Below are 16,198 nucleotides of genomic sequence, written 5' to 3' on the forward strand. Positions count from 1 at the left end.
CACTTGGCCTCAGGCTGGACCCCTGGAGGGCTGGTGGGCAAAGGAACCCAGAGCTTCTCTAGGGCTGAGACCACCCAGCCCAGCCCGGGCTCTGGTAGGGGTGCGGGAGGAAGGGAGAGATTTGACCAGAAGATATTGGCAGTTTAGAGTAGGGTTGGACAATTGTCATCTGCTCGCCTCTCCCAAAGTGGAGATTTTTCTTGTTCTGTAGAAGGACCAGGTGGGATTTAGATGAGATGGGACAGTCAGTGCTAGGGGCGGCTGGGGTAGGTAGTTTAGTCTGAGTATCTGTCCAACTAGCTGTCAGGGAACTCTGCTCCCCAGTGTTCCGATCAGGAGTGGTTCTTTTCCCACGGAGCCTAGGCTGAGGGGACGGGCAGTCTTGGGCCACTCACATGGTGGGGTGGTCTCTGCTCCTCATCCTTGGCCTCTGACAACCTTTCCCTTCCCGTTCGTCTCTTCTCTTTCCCTCCCAAGCCCTGACCCTGTCCTTGACACCGATGGGGACTTCGATCTGGACGACACCATGGACGTGGCGCGGCGGGTGGAGGAACTCTTAGGCCGACCTATGGACAGTCAGTGGATCCCTCATGCGCAGTCGTGACCTCCCGTCTCCATCTTCGGCTTCTTCATCCTCACTAGAGGAGTTACTCTTGTGGATGTTTTAATTCCATGAATCGCTTCTCTTTGGAAACAATACTTATAATGTGAAGTGTTAATACTAGTTTTGACTTTAGTGTTTCTGTGCATGGTGGCACCAATGAAGGGAGTGAGTGTGTGAGTGTGAGTGTGAGTGCGTGTGAGTTTGCACGTTGTGGTGTTTCTCCCCCTTGCTGTCCGGAGTTGAGCTCGCAGCACTGGGGCCACAAGCAGAGACTGTGGTTGTTTTAACCTTGTGCAAAAAGGCAGTTAGTTCCATGAACCCTGGAACTTGGCCATGTGTCTTGTGGGTGGCTGAACTCTGACAGGTGGCTGTTCAAGTAAGAGAAGGACAGAGGGCGGGGAAGCACCTCCTCTCTGGTCAGTCTTTGTCACTGTGTCTGCCGAGCAATTGATATATAGCCATCATTGTCTGCTTTTCTTCTGAAATGTAGAAACTGCCTTTTGACAAAGAAAGCCAGTCCTCCCTGCTTCCCTCTCCCCGCCCCTGTTGTCCTGGGAAGGCACGGGAAAAGGGGCAAGGGGAGTCCTGGGTTTTCAGATGGGTAATGGTTTTTTAGATAACATTTAACCCATCTAAATGTTCTCTCCCTCCCTCCTCTTTCCTCCTTTCTCTCTTCCTCCCTCCTTCTCTCGCTCTGTGGAATTGCCACTCAGTTCCTGTGTGTGTGCACATGTGCAGACCCGTTTGATGAACTAGAGGAAAGAAAAGAGGGCCACAGCGCCGAAGCTTTCTGTGTTGATGTCCTTTGTGTTCCCGCTGGGGTGGAATGCGCAGTCCTGACTCACAGGCGCTGAAAGTGTTGGCTTGTTACCCAGGGAAGCTGCCGTCCAGTCTGCCGTCCTTCCTCTGCGCTGGTGGGGACACAAGCGAGGCTTTCCGAAGGCTTACCGATAACGGCTTTCTGCAATGTTGAATAGTGTTTTTGCTTCCAAATTGGGACTTTTTTGTTTTCCTCTTCCCACCGAATTTGACATCAGAATTCTTTCTTCCTGTGTCATTCATCCCAGGTCACCTCGTTTCCCTTCACTGTTCACACAACGCTGTCTGCGGAGTGGGTGGCGGGAGTATGGTCTGGACCCAGGGCCAGTGTACTCAGCGGGTGTCGTTGCCCACCTGGTGCGGGGTGCTGGGTGTCAGGCCTTGGTAATTTGGGGAAATGCTGTCAGCAGGTTTTCTGGGAAGTTTGGGAAGCTGCGAAAACAAAGCAAAACAAAAAAGCCTCAGCATAATTTTGTCCACAGTTTCTTCCGTAGCTTTCCCCCAGAGGGAAGGAATGGGCTGTGGTGGGCGGGGTGGAAGAGGGGTACGCAGGTGTGGCTTTTGGGTTAGGCCTACGAGATCACCCCTGGGCCCCCCTCTTTAAAAGGAGGACGTGATCATACCCTGGAGAGAATGGCCCTAAAAACCTTATTTTTATACATGTGAGTAAATAAACAGATATTTTTTTTACAAAAATAACTTCTGAATTTATCAGTGTTTTGATGTTACAGGAAAATATTCCTCTGTAGTAAATTATTTATTGGAAGATGACTTTTTAAAAGCTGCTGTTTGCCCTGGCTTGGTTTCATACACTGATTTATTTTTCTATGCCAGGCAGTAGACTCTCTCTGCCTCTGAGAAGCAGGCTGACCCCGCCACGGATACCAGCGTTGACATAGGATGCTGCTGAGCCCCTTACATACCCCTCAAGATTTGGTTAAATTCTACCCGTGAGGATGGAAGTTTTGGGGACAGGCGAAGAGGAGGCCCGTGTGCTGTGGGCCCCGCTTAGAGCCCTTCCCTACTGTCACTCAGGCTTCCCCAGCGCCTGCCTCTGTGGCAGCCCCCGTGGGCATTGACACACTTCCAGATGGTAGTGGACTGGCCCCAGGGCAGGCTGAGGGCAGAGCTCTCGCTTCACAGTTGGCATTGGGCTTGAGGGGACAGGTGTGAAGAGTGTGGCTGCCCGAGCCTGGGTCCCCGTGCTTGTACAGTTACTGAGCTGTCCTCCTTGTCCTGAGGCTGTGCCCGTCAGTGGGAGAGAGCTTTGACGGAAAGGTGCGCTTGCTATCTGCATTATGTTTTCTCTCTTCTCCCTAACCACAAGAGGCAAGAGCAATCCCTGACTGCCTCAGCCTCTCGCTCCCTCCCAGACACACACACACACACACACGCGCGTGTCATCAAAATGTTTCAGTGTGTGATATGTGCAGGGTTTTGTCGGGGGCGGGGGGAGAGTAAAAATGAATATTAACTGAAAATGGAAGCACACTTTTTATAATTTTTCTTTTTAAAACTTTGTGAAATTATTTCAGATACATATTTTAGTGTTGAGGCAGATTAGTATATAGCCACCAAAAAAGTATTGTGTAAAATTTGGGGCAGCCACAAAATTGTGTATTTTATGTTACAATAAAGCCTTCCTCTGAAGGGACAATATTGAGTCCTGTTTTTATTCTCTTCCATTGGGCGGCAAGGGAGGCTGGCCTCCGTAAGGAGAAGTTTGAGATCATCAACGTGACTGAAAAGGGGAACTAGTTGGGAGTTGGCTGCCTCAGAGTGTGTCATCAGCTTTGATGGCAGATGGGGGCATTTCTTACCTTCCTGTTCATGTGATGTTTTGAAAATTAGAATGATAGTCTTTATCTCCTGGCTCCCCATTCTGCCTGTTAGAAAACTCATCCTTAAAATTCAGCACATTTAGAGTGCCTGCCCTGAGCCAGGCAGCATGTGGGGGGTGAGAAAACATTCCTGCCCTCAAGAGGATTGCAGTTAGCGGAAAGGCAGCTAACAATCACTTAGGAGGAGATCTTGGTTTATGCTGCAGTAAAGCTGTTCTGAGGTCATTATCAAGTACAAAAGAGCACTGAACAGCTTAAGCTGACTCTTAAAGAACAAATAGGAGTTAAGAAAGGAAAAGGCATTCAGCCAAAGGGGCTACCACGGGTAGAGGCCTGGTGATGTAGGAAAGTAGGATATGGCTGGAGTCAAGGGTGATTTGTGGTTCTCAGCTCCAGCGTGCCTCAGAATCTCCTGGAGGACTTGGTAAAGCACAGATGGCTGGACCCACTCCAGATTTTCTGAGTATGTAGGTCTGAGGTGGAGCCTGAGAATTTGCATTTCTAACAAGTTCCCAGGCGAGGCTGGTGCAAGGACGGCACTTGGAGAAAGTCCGTGGTGGGTGATCTGGAAGGGCGGGCAGTGGGTAGATCACAAGGGTCTAGTGTGCGAGGCTGAGAGTTTGAACTTCACCAGAACATGATGGTAAGTGATGAAACCTTTAAGGGAATGGACAGATTTTCATTTTAACAAATACTGGAGCGACAGTGCAGAATGGATCGAAGGGAGGCGAAACAGGAAGTCAGGGAGCAGCTGGGAGGCTGTTTCAGCGGTCCAGGAGTAGATGAGGGTCTGGACTAGGGTGCCAAAGCAGTGGCCCTGAGCTTAGTTTGTAGACTTAGTGACTAATGTGGGGGGGCAGCACTGGAGTCTAGAGTAATTCCAGGTTTCTGGCTTGGGGAATGATGGATAGAGATGCTCCTCAGTAAGATGGGGAGGGGGCGATACAGGAGTAGGGTCAGGTTAGGAGGAAGATTATGGGTACAAATCTGGGTAAGCTGGGATGCCCAAGTAGACATGTAGTTGTGAAGCCTAAGGCAATGATCAGGGCTGAGAGATACAGATGGGGGCAGGGCAGAGTTGGCCGTGCAGTCTGTTCATGCCTAGGTGGCATTGAAACTATGGATGTGAACAACCGTTTGAAGAAAGAAAGAGAATTGAGGAAGGGACCAGAGGAAATACTGTGCTTCATTTTAAGGGTCAGGCAGAGGAGAATGAGCTTATGAAAGATGTTACAAGAATTATGGATGAAGGAGGAAGAAAACCAAGTGAGTACAGCATCACAGAAGCCCAAGGAAGGCAAACAGTGTCAGAAACTACAGAGAGCTCAAATAAAATAGTGGGGAGCACCCACTGGGTTTGGCACTCAGGGGCTATTGATGATCTTGATGAGAACAGTCTGGAATGGGGTGGGGCGGGGGGCGCACAGTGGAGTTGCAGAGCACTGAAGAGTGGAAGGAGTTCCACTTCTGGCGTGACAGCATGAGCAGCTCTGCAGACCCACCCCCCAATGAAACGAATGAAATTTTTTTTTAAAGCCAACCATTTAAAGTCTCCTAAGGGCATACAGTAAATGAAGAAACACTTATTCAAGAAAATCTAAAACTCAGTAAGAAAAGTGAGAGGGTGGTATTTGAGCTAAGATCCACTCCCTCGCTGCTGTCTCCCAGCTCAGGAGGACAGAAACTCCATTTCAGACCAGTGCAGCCAAGAACACGGAGCTCCCTGTGCCCCTAGCTCCCAACCAGAGGATTGTCTTCTCGGGAAAGGCAGGATGCCAGCATTTCTCATTCTGCCCCCAGCTACTGCTTGCTGAGGCTAAGTTCTGGGTGGTTGCCGCTGCAAGGTGGCAGACTCCCTTCTGCACAGCCCCCACTGGTAGGATGGATGCTCTACCTGGGCCTGGTGCTACTGAGAATCCTGGGGCCCTATACCTTTGCCCAGGCCTGTAAGGTGGTAGTTCCACAACGAGAGAGACAAGCCAAGAAGACCTGAGGCTACTGCCCACCCCCTACACCCACCAAGCACTCAGCTTTTTAAGTGGGCACATCACTCAGAAGTGTGCCATTGTCCCTTCCCCCAGCATCAGAGCCATAGCTCAGAGATTTTGCCCCAGAAAGGAGAGAGGCATGTTGTAAAACAACTTCGAATCTCTCCTCAAAGGAACTGACTTCATTTGCAAGAGAAGTTCGAGCTTAAGGGTGCTCTCACAAAGAGTAGAGGTTGTGGTGAAAGTCAATTAGCAGGAGAAAGATAGCTTCGTTGGAGATACAGGCTAAACTGTGCTGGCTAGTGTGCTAGAGAGAAATGAGAAAAGAGCTGGGAGGAGCTCTCTGGGGGCAGAACAAATCTCAAACACTGACCTTGAAACTGTCCTTTCCAAGAAGCTTGAATTCGATTGGATCAGTTTGTGGAGCAATTTATTCCCCAGGTCGTGGTTGAAAAAAAACATAGCAATTAGCCAATAATTAGTGTAGGTTAACAGCTGGGTGTGGTCAGGGAAAAAAGGTCTGTGAAAATCGCTGTCACACCAGGGTGACTGGGCATACTCCAGTCTGCACCCCTCTAAGGAGCAATATCAGAGGCTTCACACTGTTGGAGTGGGCAGTGGGGAGTAGCAAGACTCACTAAAATGATCCAGCCACTCACTAAACAAGTAAATGACAATAACCCCTGGAAAATCACAAATATGTGGAAATTAAACAATACACTCCTGAATAACCAATTGAAAGAGAATAAAGTTGAAGTAACTATACTTCCCAATTTCAAAACCTACTACAAAGCCAAGATCATCAACATAGTGTGGCACTGGCATAAGGATAGATATATAGATCAGTGGAATAGAATTCAAAGTCCAGAAAGAAACCTATGTGTGTATGGTCAACTGATTTTTGACAAGGGTGCCAAGACAATTCAATGGAGAAAGAATAGTTTTCAACAAATGGTGCTGAGACAACTGGATAACCTACATGCAAAAGAACGAAGTTGGAACCTCACCTTACATCATATACAAAAATTAACTCAAAATGGGTCAAAGACCTCAATGTAAGAGCTAAAACTATAAAACTATACAGAAGGAAACATAAAAAGCTTCATGACAGTGGATTTGTCAATGATTTCTTGGCCATGACACCAAAAGCATAGACAACAAAAGAAGGTAAATTGGACTTAATCAAAATTAAAAACCTGTGTATCAAAGGAAGCTATTAACAGAGTGAAAAGGCAACCCACAGAATGGGAGAAAATGTTTGCAAATTATATGTCTGATAAGGGATTAATATCCAAAATATATAAAGAACTCCTCAACAACAAGAAAAATTTTAAAATGTGCAAAGGACATGAATAGACATTACTCCAAAGAAGATATGCAGGTGGCCAGTAAGTACACAAAAAGACGCACAATCATTAGGGAAATGCAAATCAAAACCACAATGAGATACCACTTCTTACCCATTGAGCTGGCTATTACCAAAAAAAACCCAAAAAAACCCAACAACACAAAAAGAAAACAATAACTGTTGTAGGGGATGTGGAAAAATTGGAACCCTTGTGCACTGCAGGTAAGCATGTAAAATAGTGCAGCTGCTGTGAAAACAGTGTGGTGGTTCTTCAAAAAATTAAACATAGTTTTACCATATGATCCAGCACTTCCACTTCTGGGTATATACTCAAAAGAATTGAAAGCAAGGACTCAAACAGATATTTGTACACCCCTGTTCATAGCAGCATTATTCACAATAGTCAAAAGGTGAAAAGACACAAAGACACAAATGTCCATCAATGGATGAATGGATAAACAAAATGTGATATACACATACAATGGAATATTAGTCAGCCTTAAAAAGGAAGGAAATTCTGACACATGCTACAACACGGATAAATCTTGAAGACATGATGCTAAGTGAAATCAGACAGACACAAAAGGACAAATATTGTATGACTCCCCTTATTCGGTACCTAGAGCAGTCAAATTCATAAAGACAGAAAATAGAATAGTGGTTGCCAGAGGCTGGAGGGATGAGGAATGGGGAGTTATTAATGAGTACATAATTTCAGTTTAGGAAGATGAAAAATTTCTGGAGATGGGTGGTGGTGATGTTTGCACAACAGGGTGAATGTACTTAATCCCATTGAGGTGGATACCTAAATATGGTTAAAATGGTAAATCTTATGTATATTTTACCACAATAAAAAAATGGACCAAAGACCTAAATATAAGAGCTAAGTTTATAAAACAATTAGAAGAAAACATAGGGGTAAATCTTCATGACCTCGGATTTGACAATAGATTCTTAGATATGACACCAAAAGCACAAGCAACAAAAGAAAAAATAGATAATTGGACTTCATCAAAATTAAAAATTATTGTGCTTCAGAGGATACTATCAAGAAAATGAATAAACAACTCAGAATGGGAGAAAATATTTGCAAATCATATATTTGATAGGAGACTTGTATGTAAAATACATAACACTTACAATTTAATAATTAAAAAGACAAACCAATTAAAAACTGAGAAAGGATCTGAGAAGACATGTCTCCAAAGATGATATACAAATGGCCACTAAACGCATGAAAAGATGCTCGACATCATTAGTCATCAGGGAAAGGCAAATTAAAACTGACTCAAGCCACTTCATACCCCACCAGGAGTATGAAGGTCAGATACTAATGAGTGTTGGCAAGGATATAGAAAAATTGGAATGCTCATTTACTGCTGCTGGGGTTGTAAAATGGTGCAGCCACTTTGAACACCAGCTTAGCAGTTCCTTAGACAGTTAATCAAAGAGTTCCTATGTGACCCAGCCATTCCATTCATTGGAATGCAATGAATCCCTTGCATTCCATTTTTATGTAAGAAAAATGAAAACATATGTCCACAGAAAAACCTGTACACAAATATTCACAACAGCATTATACATAATAGCCAAAGAGTGGAAAAGACCCACGTGTCCATCACCTGATGAATGGATAAACAAATGTGGTGTGGTATAGCCATACAATGAAATATTACTTTGGCAATAAAAAGAATGAACTACTGATACACAGTACTACATGGACGAACCTTGGAAACATGCTAAATGAAAGAAGCCAGACACAAAAGACCACATGTGGTAAGATTCCATTTACGTGAAATGTCCAGAATAGGCAAATCTATAGAGAGAGACAGTAGATTTGTGGTTGCTTAGGGCTGGGGGTGGGGAGGTGGGAAGGGATTAGGGGGTGACAGCTAAAGGGTGTGGGGTTACTTCTGAAGTGATGAAAATATAAAATTGACTGTTGGTGGGGCCGGCCCGGTGGCGCAGTGGTTAAGTGTACACGTTCCACTTCAGCGGCCCAGGGTGCGGACGTGGCACCACTTGGCAAGCCATGCTGTGGTAGGCATCCCACATAGAAAGTAGAGGAAGATGGGCACGGATGTTAGCTCAGGGCCAGTCTTCCTCAGTAAAAAGAGGAGGATTGGCAGCAGATGTTAGCTTAGAGCTAATCTTCCTCAAAAAAAATAAAAAATAAATAAAATTGACTGTTGGTGTTGCACATATCTGTGAATATCCTAGAAGCCACTGAATTGTACACTTTAAATGAGTGATTTGTATGGTGTGTGAATTATATCTAACAAAGCTGTTATTTGAAAACAAATCAAGTGCAAGGTTATACTAGAAATGAAAAGGAGTGTAAGTGAGGTGGGGTAGCCAGATGGTGAGAGCAGACCTGTGTGAAAGAGCATCGCTGTGAAAAGAGGAGAGATGTTGCAAGACCCAGAGGCGGCTGAGGGGTTGAACGGAGGGGTTTTAGTGTCCAAGAGCCTGGGTCAAGGGCACAGGAGGAGGGAGGGCTCAACCACAGACTGCAGAAGAACCACATTCTTTTTTTTAAGATTTTATTTTTTTCCCTTTTTTCCCCAAAGTCTCCTGGTACATAGATGTGTATTCTTAGTTGTGGGTCCTTCTAGTTGTGGCATGTGGGACGCCGCCTCAGCATGGCCTGACGAGCGGTGCCATGTCCACACCCAGGATTCGAATCGGCGAAACCCTGGGCCACCAAAGCAGAGCACATGAACTCAACGACTCAGCCACAGGGCGGCCCCGAGAACCGCATTCTTGAGCACAGCTTCTCAAACTTTACAGTCGGAGGATAGGAGCCTCACTTGGGTGGCCACCTGGCTCCAAGTTGCAAAACTACCTCCTGTCGTAAAGATGGGAGAAATTTGTTTTTCCTCGGGATAAAGCCGATCCGCTAACCCGGATGGTGACCCCAATTACCAGGGAAAGTTAGGAGGAACTGCATGTGACAAAGGGTGCTGTCAAGTCCTCTTACTTGAGGACTAGTTATCGTCTATCTTGAGAACATGTGTGTAACGGGTTCTATCTGCTCGGCTACATAAGGGAGTGAGGCATCTTCCTGTCTCTCAGTCTCGTAGTAGACTTCCTGTGATGCGCATCACGTTCTGGTTTAATGCTTATTCAATAATCAAAGTGTTTTCTTTCTCTACTACCTTTTTCTTTTAAAAAGATTGGCACTTGAGCTAACAACTGTTGCCAATCATTTTTTTTTTCTTCTCCCCAAAGCCCTCCCCGCTCAGTACATAGTTGTATATTCTGGTTCTGAGTGCCACTGGTTGTGCTACGTGGGACGCCAACTCAGCATGGCCTGATGAGTGGTACCATGTCTGCGCCCAGGATCCAAACCTGCGAAACCCTGGGCCGCTGACGCGAGTATGCAAACTTAACCACTCGGCCATGGGGCCGGCCCCCTCTCTACTGCCTTTGAGGAGAGGATTTCTGGACTGGGAGAAAATTTTGTTTTTTAACAGTTCTCAAGCTTGAACCTGCTCCGGGATGGGGTGCAGCCCACTCCCCGCTCAAGATACTTTGTGGTGCTCTTTTCCACACTCAGCTTCCTCTTTCTTCACCTGCACAAGTTTGAGGACCATGCTACTCTCGCTACTCTCACCCCAGCGTCCCCCCATCTGCCAGCTTGGGCCAACACCCGGCATGTCAGCCCTTAGGCAAGCTGCCCCTTTAAGAGCACCCCCAAGCTCCTCCCTCAGGCCCAGAGGCCCATTTCCCCATCCGGGCCCAGCCCTTTAAAGCCGTGGCTCCATCTTTCTGGCCGGCTGTGTACTGAGACCTGAGCACTAAGGGGGCCCTGGGTGCTGGGAGAAGGCACAAGTGGGCTGTGGCAGGTGCATGTGGGACATGGAACCATGGCCTGGGACCCAGGAGCTGGAACAGTGTGGATCCCGGGACTAAGTAGAGCCACTCGGGAGTGGGCAAGCCATGTTATTCGTTAAGCAGCCGCTGTGTGCCAGGCACTGTGCCAAGCCCTTTCTGTACCTTCTGAGGGGTTGTTATTATTCCCCTTTTACAGATAGAGGCCCGGAGCTCAGAGTAGCTAGCTGAATTACCCAGGGTCCTACAGCTATCAAGTGGCAGAGCCAGGATCCGAACTCAGGTCAGTGTGAGTCCGAAGCCCTGATGTTCTCTCCTCCGAATCACCTGCCTGACAGCACCTTCCTGACAGGGGTCCTGGCTTCTTCCCAAACTTCCTTTTTCCTTGATTTTCCTGTGCGTGCTAGGGTGGGCTGAGGCAGGAAGTGGGTTATCCCCTCCTCCCCCCATACCAGCACTCGGGTCCCTTCCTCCTCCCAGGAGCTGCTTGGAGATGCTGCTGTTCTTGTTGCTGTGCCTGCTGCTGCTGCTGCTGCTGCTGCTGCCGCCACTGGCCATGTTCCGGCAGCAGCAGCCCCAGGATGCCAGGCTGTCCTGGCTTGCCAGCCTCCAGTACCGTGTGGCATGGAGGGCCCTGTGCTGGGCAGCTGCCTGGCAGCAGCAGAGACTGGAGCAGAGCACACTGCACGTGGGCCGGAGCCAGCAGCAGGCCCTGAGCTGGTGTCTGCAGAGAGCCCAGGGTCCCTGCTGTCCCCTCAGGGGGAGCACAGGTGTGTTTCCCAGGGTCTGGGGGAGGTGTCCCAAAGACAAAGAAACCCCAAAGGACAGTCAGATTCCAGAACCTGAAGACCTCCCCTCCCCACTTTCTGCTGCCGACACAGAGGGGCCTGACCCAGAGACCCGCCCAGGCTCAGGATTGCTCAAGATGAATTTTCCCATCCTGGGCCCTGAGAGCCCCTTCCCCCAGGCCTAGTCTGGATTCCTTCCTCAAGGGTCTCACCAGTCTTGCCTGAAACTCTTGGGAAACTGTGGCGTCATGAGGAGTTAATGATGTCTCATAGATTTGAGCGCCTTCCGGAATCATCTCCCTCTGACCAAGGCCAGCCAGGTCCAGGAGGAAGAAAGTGGGGGGCAGCTCCCGCCCCCTACCTCAAAACAGTACCATGGGGAGGCCTCTCTGCAGGTAAACTGAGAAGGTTGGAGCCCAGTCCCACCAAAGACCCCTACTTGCAGCCAAACCCTTCCATCAAGGTGGGCAAAGAACCCCCAAACTGGGGGCTCAGGGTCTGGCTCAGGCCCAGGGCCAACCCCATCTCTTGTCTTCTTCCAGGCCACCTTGCTGGGTCTGGCAGCCCTGAATAATGCCTACCCAGAAGTGCTGGCTCCAGGAGGCACGGCTCGCGTGACCCCTACCTCCCCCTGGCCCCGCCCCCTCCCCTGGCCTTGGCATGCCCTGGGCCATGTTAGCCCCCGTGGAGCCAAGGACCCTGGGGCCCTGCTGCTGGCAGCACTGAGGTCCCCAGGGCTGCGGGCACTGGAAGCGGGGACAGCAGTTGAACTCCTGGACGTCTTCTTGGGCCTGGAGGCCAATGGCGAAGAGCTGGCTGAGGCCGTAGCTGCCGGGAACCCAGGAGCGCCTCTCCCGAGACGGGCAGCAGAGCTGCGGGAGGCTCTACAGCAGGGACCCCGAGGACTGGCCCTTCGGCTCTGGCCAAAGCTGCAGGTGGTGGTGACTCTGGACGCAGGAGGCCAGGCGGAGGCTGTGGCTGCCCTGGAGGCCTTGTGGTGCCAAGGGCTAGCCTTCTTCTCACCTGCTTATGCTGCCTCTGGAGGTCAGCAGGACTGAAGGGCGGTGAGCTGCGGGCAGGAGGCAGAGGTCACAGAGCTAGCTGCCACGTAGTGAGCCCTACATAATCATCTCATTCAATCCTCCCCAACACCAGCAGCTCCATCTTACAGATAAAGAAACTGAGGCTCATAGAGGTTAAGAGATGTGCACAAATTCACACGGCGCCAGGTCTGCCACTTCCAGATCCACTGCCTCTTCCCAATGAGGGCCTTAGAGGCAGTGGGCTGAGCCTGGGGGAGCCAGCAAGGATGGAGTGGAAGGGCAGCAGTAGGATCAGATGCTCCCAGGATTGGAGCCTGGGGTCCGGGTGAGGGACTATTGCCTAGCAGAAAGCAATGGGGCCGTGAGATGAAGAGGCCGCTTGCTCCCCACAGGGCTGGTGGGCCTGAACCTGTGGCCAGAGCAGCCCCGCGGGCTCTACCTCCTGCCCCCTGGAGCTCCCTTTACTGAGCTGCTGCCAGTCAAGGAAGGAGCTCAGGAAGAGGCTGCCTCCACGGTCCTGCTGGCTGAGGCCCAGGAGGGCAAGGAGTACGAGCTGGTGCTGACTGATCACACCAGCCTTTCCAGGTAATCGCCTGCCCCCCAGCCCCAGCCACCTCAGGCCCTTCGGGATCCTGTTGAGGGCCAGGAGCATCAGCTAATGGGACCTCACCCCTACTCCCACCCCGACAGGTGCCGCCTGGGTGATGTGGTACGGGTGGTTGGTACCCACAATCAGTGTCCAGTCGTCAGGTTCATCTACAGGTAGGTGACCCCCGCCTCCCGGTCACTGAGGGGCCATCCTTATACCCTGGGCTCTTCTGCTTTCCCCCTTCTCCTCCCCAGGCTGGGCCAGACGCTGAGTGTGCGAGGAGAAGACATCGGTGAGGACATGTTCTCTGAGGCCTTGGGCCGGGCAGTGGGGCAGTGGCCAGGGGCCAAGCTGTTGGACCATGGCTGTGTGGAGAACAGCATTCTGGGTAAGCATCTCCATCGGCTCCTGCCTCCAGTTCTTGGGTAGGCTGCCTACCAGTCCATACCCATCCTGCTGGGAGACCTCTAGGAAGGAGGTAAGACTCAGCCTCCTTTGCTGCTCCTAACAAAAGTCCTTCCCCATGTCTAACCCTATCCCTCCTGCTGCAGTCTCGACATTGCCTTTCCTGACCTGTTTCATATTTAGAATTAGGCTCTGGGTTCCATCTCCATTTACCCCACTCCCACCAAGAAACTCCTTTTTCCCCATGAACCTTCAGAGCGGGGAAGCACAGGTGGGGACAGCGGGCATTGACTTTGGAAGTCTCCCTGTGCACAAAAGTGTGTGTGCATGGGGTTTGTCTGCAGATTCCTCCAAGGGCTCCGCTCCTCACTACGAGGTGTTTGTGGAGCTGAGGGGACTGAGGAACCTGTCAGAGGAAAATCGAGACAAGGTAAATGGCACAGGGACAGGATATGACCGCATGTCCCCTTTACTCTGCTTGTCCCCAGGTGCTGGGGGCACAGGGGAGGGGTGGGGAGGACGGGGCAGGGAGGAGAACCTTCCTGGAGCTCTGGGAAGGGAGGGATGAGTCCCACAGACACATGTGTATGCACGGAACTCCCACCCACACATAGCCTGGGCAGTCGTGCGCACCTCATCACCCACCATGCAGCCCCACGCCAGCCTCACTCAGGCTCTTCTCTTTCCAGCTTGACCGCTGCCTTCAGGAAGCCTCTCCCCACTACAAGTCCCTGCGGTTCCGGGGCAGCGTGGGCCCTGCCAGAGTCCACCTGGTGGGGCAGGGGGCCTTCAGAGCCCTTCGAGCAGCCCTTGCTGGCTGCCCCTCCTCCCCGTTCCCTCCTGAGATGCCCCGGGTCCTCAGGCACCGGCACCTGGCCCAGCTCTTACAGAAGAGGGTGGTGTCCTGAGCCGAGGCCTGCCCAGTGCCCCATCCACCCCCAGAGGCTGCCTCACTCTCTCCCCTGGGGCCTCTCTGGATGGGGAGCCTGTGGCCAGGGTCTGACTCTGTGTCACCTGACAGTTCCCCATCAGAGCTGCTGGGCTTTAGGGAGGTCCGACCTAGTTGGCCACTTCTGAGGAGTTGACTCCAGGGCTACAGAAGATGCCAGCACTGCCTGCCTGGAGCCCTTTCAGCCCCCGCCCCGGAGGATACTGGAGTTCCAGGACACACTATGGGCTCCCGTGTCTCAGCCCAGTGCACTGGGCAGGCTGGAAGCATTGGGAGTTAATGCTCCCAGAAGCAGCCCTCAGTCAGCAAGGAACAGGAGTTGGTGAATGTGGACCTCAGTTTCATTGTCCCTCAGTGGCGCAGTTCTGAAGTGCGTTCTGCACCGTCTCTTGGAGGATGCCCACCAGTTGCCCACAGCAGTAATCCTGTCATTAATACAGTTTTTACTGGTTTTCCTCCCCTCCCTCCTGTCCCCACTCCCTTATGTGCCTTCTAGGATGACCTCCTAAATAAATCTCTTGCACCCATATTCTTGCCTCAGGGTCTGCTTTGGGGGAAACTGTAGTGGTCCCATTCACTCTGCTCCTGTCATATCCTGGGCTCCCCCTCCCCTCCAGCTCTAGACATCAGGGCTTTCCCCCAAAGCTCCATTCTGGGCCCTCGGGGACCCCTATCGTTGCCTACGTCAACCCAGAGACATAGAGTCCCCTCCTCCTACCTCTCCCCATCCCAAACTTAACCTAAATGTGGAGAGGCTGCTCCCAACTTCCCTTGCCCTGGCCTAGCACGGGTCCCTTTCCTGGCCCAACACCCACGAATCACTTCCATGGGCAGGACTGTACTGCAGATCATAAAGCATCACAGCAGGAAGCAATCCCACAGACCATCAGGGTTAACTCTCCATCTTACCAGTGAGGAAAGTGCAGCTTCGGGAGGCTGTGAGGCTTGCCCACGGCCCTGCAGCTCCGCCTAAGTAGCATGGCACCTGTTCCCGATGAGTTGCTAAGTCTCCGATTCTGCCTCTGAATTTCTTCTGATTCCATGCCCCACATCCAGGCTCCCGCCCCCACCCACCCAGCCCCCACAGCAGCCCACGAGTCCTTCCTGCTGAAATCCTCCCACGGCTCCTCAGTGCCCACAGGACCAAGATGGACCAGCTTAGCCTATAAGACCCTTTGACCCACCCTGGCTCTCACTTACCTCTCCAGCCACCTCTCTCCTGGACCTGAGGGGAGCCGTGACTATGAAGACCACACCCCGCTATCCCACGTGAGCTCAGCACTGTCACCTCCAGGTCTTTGCTCAAGTTGTCCCTTCTGTGGAGTGCCTTCTTCCGCCTTACCTGATGGAAATCCACTTTTCATGCAAGACCTTTTCAGAATCCTTTCTCCCAGTGAGCTATCGTTCTGCTGGGTCACCTCCCCACCTGGACTGTAGGGCTCCTTGAACACTGGGCCATGTCCCATGACACTGTCACTGCAGTGCCCAGTGCAGGGCCTGGCACAGAGCAGGTGCTCAATAGACAGTGCCCTGACTGAGAGGGATGCAGGCCTAGAGATGGCACGTTTCCTTCACCCCAGGGTGGCTCACTCCCTGCTGGTGTGGGCTGGGACTCCATCCCTCCCCTCCAGGCAGCCTGACCAGGGAGGAAGCTGGGAGGTCAGAGGATAACACCAAGTTCAGCTGCTTTCCTTCCACTGCCCATGTTCAGTTTTCAAGATTTTCCATCTTGGAGGTTGGTGGAAGGGGCGGAGGGAAGGAGAGAGCTGAGGAGAATGGAGAGCCAGCTAAGAAGCTTTTCCATTAAGAAAGAAAGCCCTGAAGGCTGACAGACCCGGGGGCAGGGACAAGGAGCAGTGGGGGAGAGGCCTGTTGCCTGGCCACCCTCCCCCTCCACACACACACCCTGTGGAGAGCAGGTCTCATGACTGCCTCCTCTCCTGCCCCTAATTAGCAGCTGCCCCCCATGCATTGTCCCAGGCCAGTGCCC

At 51.0% G+C, this 16,198-nt stretch overlaps 2 protein-coding genes across 11 annotated transcripts in view; both read left to right on the forward strand.

Annotated features, from left to right (window-relative positions):
• The window catches only part of STAT5B (signal transducer and activator of transcription 5B), a 68,453-nt gene extending 65,373 nt beyond the window's left edge, over positions 1–3,080 (forward strand). For all 8 annotated transcript variants that reach the window (XM_070227251.1, XM_070227248.1, XM_070227253.1 and 5 more), the window contains one exon: positions 478–3,080. In XM_070227251.1, coding sequence (XP_070083352.1) covers positions 478–604 — 127 coding nt within the window. In that variant the 3' untranslated portion in view covers positions 605–3,080. The remainder of the gene's footprint in view (positions 1–477) is intronic.
• Positions 3,081–10,294: 7,214 nt separating this feature from the next.
• On the forward strand, positions 10,295–14,737 carry GHDC (GH3 domain containing). Of its 3 annotated transcripts, none has more exons than XM_023652511.2 (10): positions 10,337–10,515; positions 10,634–10,717; positions 10,915–11,204; positions 11,496–11,617; positions 11,765–12,266; positions 12,658–12,850; positions 12,956–13,027; positions 13,109–13,242; positions 13,604–13,689; positions 13,949–14,737. In XM_023652511.2, exons 3-10 carry the CDS (start codon positions 10,928–10,930, stop codon positions 14,165–14,167), a joined length of 1,605 nt encoding a protein of 534 aa, XP_023508279.1. In that variant the 5' UTR covers positions 10,337–10,515; positions 10,634–10,717; positions 10,915–10,927; the 3' UTR covers positions 14,168–14,737. The 3 variants fall into 3 exon arrangements, with proteins under 3 accessions (XP_014595661.2, XP_023508279.1, XP_023508280.1); XM_023652512.2 differs by having other exon boundaries at positions 10,337–10,448; XM_014740175.3 differs by having other exon boundaries at positions 10,295–10,717.
• The last annotated feature ends 1,461 nt before the right edge of the window (positions 14,738–16,198 follow it).

The sequence above is a fragment of the Equus caballus genome, chromosome 11 (genome assembly GCF_041296265.1).
Source record: "Equus caballus isolate H_3958 breed thoroughbred chromosome 11, TB-T2T, whole genome shotgun sequence".
NCBI lineage: Eukaryota > Metazoa > Chordata > Mammalia > Perissodactyla > Equidae > Equus > Equus caballus.

Bases quoted from the DNA above. Each gene is read 5' to 3' on its own strand.
- GHDC (XM_014740175.3), top strand. From the start codon at position 10,928: ATGCTGCTGTTCTTGTTGCTGTGCCTGCTGCTGCTGCTGCTGCTGCTG. The intron at 13,028-13,108 runs GTAGGTGACCCC...TCTCCTCCCCAG, and splicing joins GTCGTCAGGTTCATCTACAG to GCTGGGCCAGACGCTGAGTG. The intron at 13,690-13,948 runs GTAAATGGCACA...TTCTCTTTCCAG, and splicing joins CAGAGGAAAATCGAGACAAG to CTTGACCGCTGCCTTCAGGA.